This window comes from Chelmon rostratus, chromosome 15 (assembly GCF_017976325.1).
Source record: "Chelmon rostratus isolate fCheRos1 chromosome 15, fCheRos1.pri, whole genome shotgun sequence".
NCBI lineage: Eukaryota > Metazoa > Chordata > Actinopteri > Chaetodontiformes > Chaetodontidae > Chelmon > Chelmon rostratus.
Genome location: NC_055672.1, coordinates 5,297,760 through 5,307,606, shown reverse-complemented (window position 1 = coordinate 5,307,606; position 9,847 = coordinate 5,297,760). Strand labels below are relative to the sequence as shown.

Here is a 9,847-nt window from a genome sequence, read left to right as displayed (position 1 = left end):
CACGTACGGTCAAAGCAACACTACGATCCCTGAGCAACGGTCCGTGACCACTGGATGCGGGGAAGAGTGCTTTCCAAGTCAAATCAGCCCCTGCGTGGGGAGGACTGTTGACACTGTCACACGGAGGGGGACTGTTTATGCTGTAACACAGGAGGCTAAAGCCCGACCAGCCTCTGAACCCTCAGCTGCAGGTAATGCTATGTAAAAGAGCAGGTGAGCTGTTTTATCGCGTTATTTAATCTGCAGCTTCGTGTCCACGCTGGAGCCCAGTTTGTTTAAATCTCTGCAGGGCTAGACGGGGCTTGCCAGACGCACTCATAATTTATTATGCCACATTTTCCCCCCTCAAAAAAAAAAAAAAAATCTGAAAGTATTTTTGCATCATTTTGCAAACATGTCATTTGTCAGCTGGGCCGTGCGCTCTTCTTTTGTAATGAACATGTTGAGCCCTGTTTGGCCCTTCTTGTGGCTGCCGAAGGTTCGCGTTTGGGTCACATGTCTGATGACCTTGGAGACCGCAGGCCAATGAGTCTATTCGTGGCTCTGCGGATGCACGTGGACTCCACCTCACCCCGGGAGTCTGGGAGTCCCCGGCACGCACGCCTCAGTTTTAATGCACCGCTGATGCTGTAATCTGCTGCGTCTTTACACGCGCTTCAATCCAACTGAGAAAATCTTCATGTCGCGCAACTGTTTGAAATTATTGGAAATTATTCTGCATGACATTAGACCCTCATTGTTATTTACAAAGGATAGCAGGGCTCTCAAAATCACACAGCTCCTTTATGAGTGCATGAATGAATGCAGCCTTTTCTATAGGAATAAAGTGAGATTAGAATATGTTTTGGTAACGCTACTGCATTTTATATTTTTTAGCACTTTAAACATATAACGTACTTTAGATGCATAATTAATTTTTATGCAAAATAATTTTATAGGGTTTAATATATTTAGCTATATTTAATATATGTATTTTTATTTTCTAATTCATGTATTCTTTTGCCGTTGAACAAATATTCAGACATAAATGTTTACGAATCCAGAAAGGGTCATATTAAGTGTAATGAGGTGCTTTATGCTATGCTTTGCTTTATGTGGTGACAAACGCTGTGTGCGCTCAAAGCATTTCTGATGAACTTTCCCAGCGAGCCGTGACACTTGCTAATAGAAAATACAGGCCTTGTGTGAGCACACACACTTTTTTTTATGGAAAGCAGTTTCCTGCCCATGTAAAACAGGCCAGGAGGCCGCAAAACCTTGAATTTAGCACTGATTAACGTGCGATTGAGGGAAGATAAATATTTTTAGCTGTGATGGTGCACACTGGTGTGCATCATTGTCAGAACTAGAGGGTACCCCAAACAACCAGCAAACTCCAGTAACAGCCAAACAATTTAATAAGATACATTCAATTTCACTGTGCAACATTTGTCAATTAATGCTCTCGACTCCAACATAAGACCAATGCCAATTTTGTCTGAACGTGCGTGGAGGTTCCCATGCTGTCTGTAAGGCAAATTGCACTTCATTCAACGTACCTTAATCTAATAAATAAACTTCTCTCTGGAGCTCTTGCATAGGCTACATTTTTAGAGAAGTGGGGGGAAACAATGCTCCATAAGACAGTTGCTTTTATCAAAACATAAACAACAACATGAAAAAAAGCATACAAACATATAAAAACAATCGCAATTAATAAGCACCCTGAAACACTAATGCAAAGTTTTTTTCCCCTCTTCTCTGATTGCTTATTCATGAAGTTATACATTACCCCAGTTTGCCCAAAGACATTTGCAGAAGTGTGCAGTAAAGAATCTGAGAGGAGTTGTGTTGATGGATGGAGTAGCTGTCACACATCAGTTCTTCAGTACACCTGTCCTGCAAGTTCTTTCTGACAACGAGTTTGTAGTAAAAATGGACAGACTGTTTACTCCTCGCGTGTCGCTGGTCTGACTGTGTGTAGCAGGGAGGAGGAGGAGGAGGAGGCGGAGGAGGGGGTCACATACAGAACAGCACAAATATGGGTCCTGGGGGCCGAGTCCTTCATAGAAAGGAGGCAGTGGGAATGAAATGAAGCCACGGGGGACAGACTTGGTGTCTCCCGTCCTCGCCCCCCCCCCCCCCTCCTCCTCCCATATCAGTCTGCGGAGCTGGCTTCACAGCGCCGAGGCGGTGACTGGGTGGATGGCGTCACGGTTGGCTGTCATGCTCTTGAAGGCTAGAGGGGTGGCGATGTCACAGCTGTGGGGAGATAGAGCACTGCCACTGGCCGGCTGCCACGTGGGTCCGGTCACATAGGCCGAGGTGGTGGCGCTGTACCCCATGTAGGGTGACACTTGGGTGGGAGGGTGGTAGGGAGGGATGTTGGGTGCTGTGACATAGCTGTTCACTGTGGGCAATCCATTCGGCGTCTGGAAACAAAGAAGAGGAAATAGAAGAATATTAGCAAGTGAAAACGGTGAGTGATTCTCAGTCTGTTCCCTCGAGAATCGGGGGGGGGGAAAAAAAGGAAATGACTTCCCACGTAAACATTCTTAAATCTAATCAGCTGACAGAGGCTCAAGAAGCGAGACCTCCATTTTTCAGCCGCGTTATTTAGCGGCGTGACCCCGGCCCAGGTAGACACACACCAGCAGCTGAGTTATAATGGGAAAAAGCTGAGGCGAGCTGCAGAGAACGACGGCGAGTGAGAGGAAAAGTGATGTTGAATTATAAGCAGCAGAAACTTAAATTCTAACTTCACAGCCACCACATAAAAAACCCATTTTCCCAATTTTGATGAAAGTATGAATGATCAATTATGCGCCCTTGTGCCCCTGGAACATATTAAGCATGTATCAAAACCATGCATGCATGATTGCCCGTCTATGTCTATGGGACTTGTTTTCTACCCTAAAAGTGGACGTTACTCCCTGGCGGCGGCGATACACCACGTCAGACGATGGAAGACGGGGTGGTTGGGGGCGCCACAAAACAGATGTCATGAGAGATTGAGAGTGAAAGGGCAGGAAGAGGGGAAATATGATAGAGAATGAGGCGAGCGGAGGGTTCGAATCATGAATGGGCTTTGCTTTTCTGGCACGGCGACAGGACTTAACTTGAGGAATTCACCATAGCATTTCAGCAGGGAGGCCGAATTTCTGTTCCTGGGTGGTCTGCGACTACCGGGAATTATTTTTAAAATTTGGATCTTTTCTGTTTCTGTGCCTTCTTTTCGAGGACTTGCTTGACTGGCAGAGTCACCGGCTATTCTTTAAAATGGATGTGAAAAATTATACTCTGAACTGACATTTGTGGTGATTGCAAAGCGTAACTATAGAGATGAGAACTGGTTTGGTGTGTGTGTGCACGCGCTTGTGGGTGTGTGTAGGTCTGCGCTGGGTGACTGCGGGTGTCTGCCTGTGTTTGTGGGTGTGTGTGTGTGTCTTCACTCGGCTCAATGATGCTGAAGCTTGTTTCACAAGTGGCCTTTGAGCTGTGTGTTTTAAAAAATCATTTAAATCCTTATGTCTCTAAACATTTTTCCAAAGATGATCACATCTGCTCATGAAAAACACCATATGCAACACACACACACACAACTACAGTAAATATACACACATACAGTACATACATAATGTACAATGTATATGCACAATCATCCAGTACATATGAAAAATAACAGGAAACCCCTCGCAGAATAATACAATCAACTACAACAACTAACTGCAGCCTAATAAATTACCACAGACATGTGACACAAGTCAACAAAATTGTTTGGAGTGTTTTTTCATGGCAGATTGCACGTTTTAGGTGTTCCTGTTATTTTGTCCACCCCTCTTCCACCATCCATTATCTAGGCTATGTGCACACACAATAAAACCATACTATATATGTATATCTTATAATTTAGACATGTGTTTAATATGTACATATTTATTAAAATATATGAACAAAAATACAAACCTTTCATTTAAAAATAGCCTAATAATTTAATAAAATGATCTTGAGCTAATCTTCTTCTTTTGTCAATCTAAATATTTTAATAATAATTACCTGCGTTGGTGTCTCGGTGCCTTTTGTAAATTGGCTGTTATCAATCACAAGTAAAACCGGAATTGAACAACGAATAATGAAAACACGGAGGCCTCTCAGCCAAATAATTACAACTCAAACGGATTAACTTGGTCACGCGCTGATCCCTCTGTTTATATTTCCATTAAATCATTAAGACGTTTGAATATTAGACAGCGCGCCAATCTACCGCGAGCAACGAATTAATAAATATTAGTGCACGTGTGGCTTTATGTTGTTAAGAAAAGTTAGTTTTGCTGTTTGTATTGTTTTAAGGTGGACGGAATCCGCTCCGAGCCGCCGCGCGCACTGAGCTCGCGACTTAACCTCAGATCTATTTCAATGATGCTCTTCTTCTTCCTTTTTTTCCTTTTTCTTCTTCCTTTTCTTCTTCTTCTTCCAGAGAAAAACCTGAGCGTCCCACGGGGGCTTCTGACCTCCAAGCAGCGCCAATAGGCCGCAGCCTCTGGCCTTAAACACAAACGACTCATATTTGACAAAAATAAAAATGACTTTTAGACCTGTTCGGTGTCCCATTTGGATAAACTTTGCACTGACAGGCAGCTTTATGGAATATATCTGTATATAAAAAAAATAAGCTGTACGAAAACTGAGGAGGAAGCTTAAGGTGGTCGAGGAAGGCCACGGTTTCGGGCCGACCCCTTTTCACGCCATGTGTGCGTTTTGTCTCTTCACAAACACAAACAGATCAATTTGACGTGAGATCCCAGCAGGCTGCAGCGGCCGCCTGCATGCAGGCTGAGCGGCAAAGGCGCGGTTAAAGCTCCCCTCGTTGGCCGGAACGCTGCTCGCTTCGCCATTCTTTGCTTTTCGTGCAATAAACTGTAATTTATAGAGTTGTTATTTTCTGCATTTAATGGCTCACTTCTGTTTGTGTATAGCTGCTCGGCTAACCGCTCAGACAGTTCGTGCGTCCGCTTTGTGCTGCAGCCTCCCAGCGCTCCTAATCTCGCAGCATCGGCCCTGTCGTCTGCGTAATGAGCGTGAAAAGTCCCCCGAAATGAAGTGGCAAAATAAATTATGCGGCATGGAATTGTCTTTTTTTGTTGTTGTTGTTGGGGTGCTGTAAACGCACGAACACCCTGTCAAAATAAGCGAAAACAAGCACGCATGCGCGCACACAGGGTGACATCATAGCCCTTCATTTGTTACCTACTCTAGAAAACCAAGAATGGTCGCCTATAAGCGTTAGATAAACTTGCTACAATTAGTTTTGAATAGAAAAGTAGAGAAAATAACAATAATAATTTACATTTATTTCGTCATTGTCATATTTTTTTATTATAGGAATTAGGCGCACGGCGAGGTCTAATCCTTTACAATTAGGTAAATATTAAATATTTTAATCGATGTGTGAAATGTGTTAAATTCGGCGTCGATGAATGTATTAATCTGCTTTATTTTGGATATGGCTACTCACCGTCTATTTATCGCCTTTAACGAGTCAGTGCACAATAATTAATGTCCCGAAAGTTTAGGCCTGCACGACATTTATTTCACACAAAGTATCAGTGCAGCAGCTACTGCAATTTAAGCCCGAATAAGACAAATTATGCAGAGGTCAGTGGTCCATCTTTGCAGTTCAGTGTCTTGTCCCTGCGCGGACTAAAGCACTAAACCGACCCATTAAAAATACTCCAGGCTTATGCTGAAATAATTTACCAGCAAACTGAAAACAGACTATATTTTAGTTTTCAGACTCTTTTTTTTATGAGTCCAACTAGTTTCAGAGTGTTAAGCACGCTGCGACCAGTATCAAAAGCCCGGCACACCAATCTGGAAAACAAGAATTAAGAGAATACCTTGGCCCTCCAAAGCTTTTTGACCTACTAATTATTAAATGATTTACACTCAGATGATTCATAAAAGCACTGACTGTGCAGCATGGTCGAAAGGAAGTGCACATTGTGAAGCCAAATGTTTTTAAAAAAGAAAAGAAAGATATTATAAAAATGCACCATCACCAGCTAGCCAACAGAAGGAGCGCATTAATGCTGTGAAAGGGAAATGTCCAAGCCACATAATTATTATTAGAAAATACTCATGACTTCACTTGGATTAATAGCCTGATTGCCAGAAGCTTGGATACACTTTTCACTAATGTTGCATTTTCGCTTACAAAAAAAAAATGAGAGGTGTCCATTTGGTTACCTGTGTGTATTTTGCTTCAGGTTCTAAATGCGGTTTATCCACGCCATTGACTAGTGGAGAGCTTGCTGGTGGGAAATTAGTCCTGTTTATAGCGCTCCATTCTTCTAGTTTGGCGCTGGAAAAGGATGGACTGTCACTAACTGGAGGGGCAAAAGAGAAAGAGAGAAGAGAAGAGAGGAAAGTCAGAGAGGAGATTCTGAGATGAGAAGACCCGCACAGGCCGCTGCTTCTCGTGCACCCGTCAGGCGCAGGTTAGCCAGGTTGCACGAGACAATAAACCCTGTGACATTTTGCACTAAAGCACGGTCATTGTGTCATTTTACGCACAGTGCATAGCGCATAAATCCAGTGGCTGTCCTGTGCGTAAAGATGGTATAAACGATATTTAGTCCGATATTTAATCAGTGAAAAAAACAGCAGTTTTAGTATCTAAAACAAAATTAACATGATCAGATATTGAGACAGTATTTTTGTTTCTAATTCTCTGCAAGTGAGATAATATCTTAGAATATAAGTTTGAGATATTTTCTCTTGTTTCAGTAATTATAAACGCGATCAGGCCTTCAGCTCAGACTGTTCACATCAGTGAGGGGGGAAAAGTGAAATGATCTGTCATGTTTTCACGTAAATGTGTTTTTGCCTGAGTGAAACTAAATGTTTTGGTTCCTCCGGGAGATTAGATCGAGGCCCAGTTGAGGATGTGCGGCAGGGAGGCGACTCTCTGGTGGGTCAGGAGCATTTCAGCAAACCGTCCCCCTGTCAGAGACAAATTAGATTTACTCTCACCGTCTCCCTCCTTTCGTGAGTGATGGATCTGATATTATACACAGTTCCCAGCGTTTACACTGGGAAAAAACAAGCCCACCAGGGTTATAACTCGATAAAGGGCTTTTTGAAAAGAATGCGTTTTGTACATATGGAAATGCTATTATTGATGTATGTAACTGAATTCATCCACAGCAACTGACTCCCTGCAGATTGTGCATTTAAATCAGTGTGTGTGTGTGTGTGTGTGTGTGTGTGTGTGCACGCGCGTCAAATTCAACATTACTTCGAGTAAAATCAATAATACTAAACGATAATAAACCCGCACGCTTTGTCTAGATTTTTTTGCTATTATTTAACATTTTCCATAAACTCCAAATCAAGTTTTTTAAATAATCCGCGCGGTGAAATCACTTCGGTGCAAACGAGCTCTCACCTCACCAAATGTACTGTGAAACTTAGCATTCAAAAACCTGCCACAAACATCTGCTAATAATTTGGAAATGCATAAATTGTTTAGAAAGGCAGCCTCTCAAAACATATTCCGCCGCTCGTGATTTCTCCTGGATATCTGCGTTACATTTGTCTTGTTTGGATTGCCCGGGTTATAGCTTTCGCATGGCGGTGGAGGTGGAGAGAGGAGCCCGGGCGCGTTCCTGCAGCGGTGGCCATGAATCCTGACAGCAGAGCTGCCTGCAGTGGACTGACAGCGCTTCCCCTCCTGCCACTGGAAAACAAGCTCTCAGAAAATCCCTTTCACAACACCGAGCCGACCATTAACACTGATTTATGCCGGATCCTGTTTCACTGTTTCCAAAACAGTTGTGCTCTTGTTGAGTCCGAGCCAAGCTCATCTGGGCCTACCTGCATGTGACACATATACGACAAACAGGACGCGCGCGCGCCGCAGAAACGCATCTTGCTGGTGAGCTGGAGGCTTTGTGCCCGCGTGGACCTGCTCAGTGCACAGCCCTGCACAAAATGTCTGGCCGCGAGTCATGGCAGACGTTCAGCACACCTCATTCTGATGCACTTCGCCTCAGCGCCTTTCCCTCCGCTGTCCCTCTAATATTCCACATCCGCCTCTTAATTATTACTGCAAGCCGGACCATCTGTTTCTCAACTAACCTGCCTCTCTTTCAAATCAATATCAGCAGGCAGGTCAAACGGTATTTAGGCTCTCTCTCACTCCACAGAGGCCTGTGAGCTTATAACGTCCCGATAGTTACTTTCGGAGGCCTATAAAGAACAATTAGAGTAACTCAAAGGGGAAAATGAATCCACTTTCTCTGTCAAACACACACACACACACATTCGCACTCTTGCACGCAAAACCCCTTCAAAAGTTGTTAAAATGTAGTGCAATAAACAAATGCAACCGCCCTCCATGCAGCCATGCTTACTTTGTTGCTCTGTAATAGACCGTATCCCCAGAATATCTGTCACAGAGTGGGAGGAAGGCCATATCCTGTGCATGGCCATGTGTCCGGGAAGGGTGGGCATGCCAGGGGGAGTGGGCACTTTGGATGTCGGGTATGAGTATAAGTGGTTGTAGGGTAACGTTGGTTGTGGCGGTGGGTGAGGCGCCTGCTTGCCCGACTCGTACTGGCTCTGCTGGGACAGATTCCCGATCTTGTTGCGGAGGATCCGACTGATGGAGCTGACGGAGGGCAGATTGAACTTGTCGCAAACACCGTCGGCGAGTAGCCTGTCCCGGATCTCCCAGGCAAAAATCCCCGGGTCCCTCTGCTTGTATGTCCGTATGTGCTTGACCACGGTGGGTGTGGTGACCCGCGGCTTGCTGCCTCCGATGGCGCCCGGGAGGATGGAGCCGGTCTCGTTGTAGCGGGCCAGGATCTTGCTCACGCAGCCGTGGGAGACGCGCAGCTGTCTGCTGATGTCACAGGGTCGAATCCCGAGCTGGGCCAGCTCCACTATCCTGAGCCGGATGGCGTTGGGGAGCGGCCTGCCGTTCACGAAAACTCCCCCGAGTTGGTTCACCTCGCCGAAGGCTGGCTCTGGTGTCAAAAACAAACACACAGAAAGGCAGAACAATGAAAGAGCGATGAGGCAACCAAACCGAGGCCCACCACAGACTGCTCCGACCCGGGTTACACCACATACATGTAAGGCCTGATATTTCTTCAACACACAGCTGTGCGCAATCAAACATGGCAAAGATGCTGAATGTTGTGCTTTTAGTCTACTTATTCCAAGTTTTAGCCATTTATGAGAGGATTGTGTAACCAAAACTTTCACGCGTTTTTATAGTTGATTTTAAAAATGTATTATTACGCAAAGACGCATTATTTTTCAAGTTTTCGCCAAAACAGAATTCCCTCTAAAATACCAAGTTTATCACTTTTAGGAAATGTAAAATGTTTGTGTGTGAAGTACGAACCAATAGCTGACTGATAGCTGTCGTGCACGCAGGCTAAACTTCACACCGATGTGCAGCGCTCGGTGCCAAAAGCCATGCGTAACTGACACACGTAACACTTCAGTCTGCTGCTTTCCTCCCGCGGGATTAGCAAATAAACAGACCCGCCAAAAACACCGCGGACAGGCACCATCTCGCTGTATGCTTCCCCACATTGCAGTCGGATCGTTCGCTGCATCCCTGACCAGAAAAAAAACCCGATCCAACATTGAACTCACCCATCGTGTTAAAGCCGCAAACGAAGAATACGGTGTCCGGTTCGTGCCTCCTGCGTGGGTCCTGCTCCGCGTCCAGCGTGTCCACTGTCCAAAACCGCGTCCAAGAAAATCGTCTTGTGCGATAAGGAACAAGAGGGACAAAATTCTCGATCTGTTTCCTGAAGGCGCTGGAGACAGGCTTACATTTCAATCTGTCGAA

At 44.8% G+C, this 9,847-nt stretch overlaps 1 protein-coding gene across 1 annotated transcript; it reads right to left on the bottom strand.

The window, feature by feature from the left end:
• Positions 1-1,379: 1,379 nt before the first annotated feature.
• pax9 (paired box 9) lies at positions 1,380-9,820 on the bottom strand. The gene is made up of 4 exons (XM_041953121.1): positions 9,649-9,820; positions 8,394-9,008; positions 6,226-6,365; positions 1,380-2,411 (listed from the first exon to the last, which is right to left on the bottom strand). The coding sequence occupies exons 1-4, from the start codon at positions 9,650-9,652 to the stop codon at positions 2,157-2,159; spliced, it is 1,014 nt and encodes a 337-aa protein (XP_041809055.1). The 5' UTR covers positions 9,653-9,820; the 3' UTR covers positions 1,380-2,156.
• Positions 9,821-9,847: the final 27 nt, after the last annotated feature.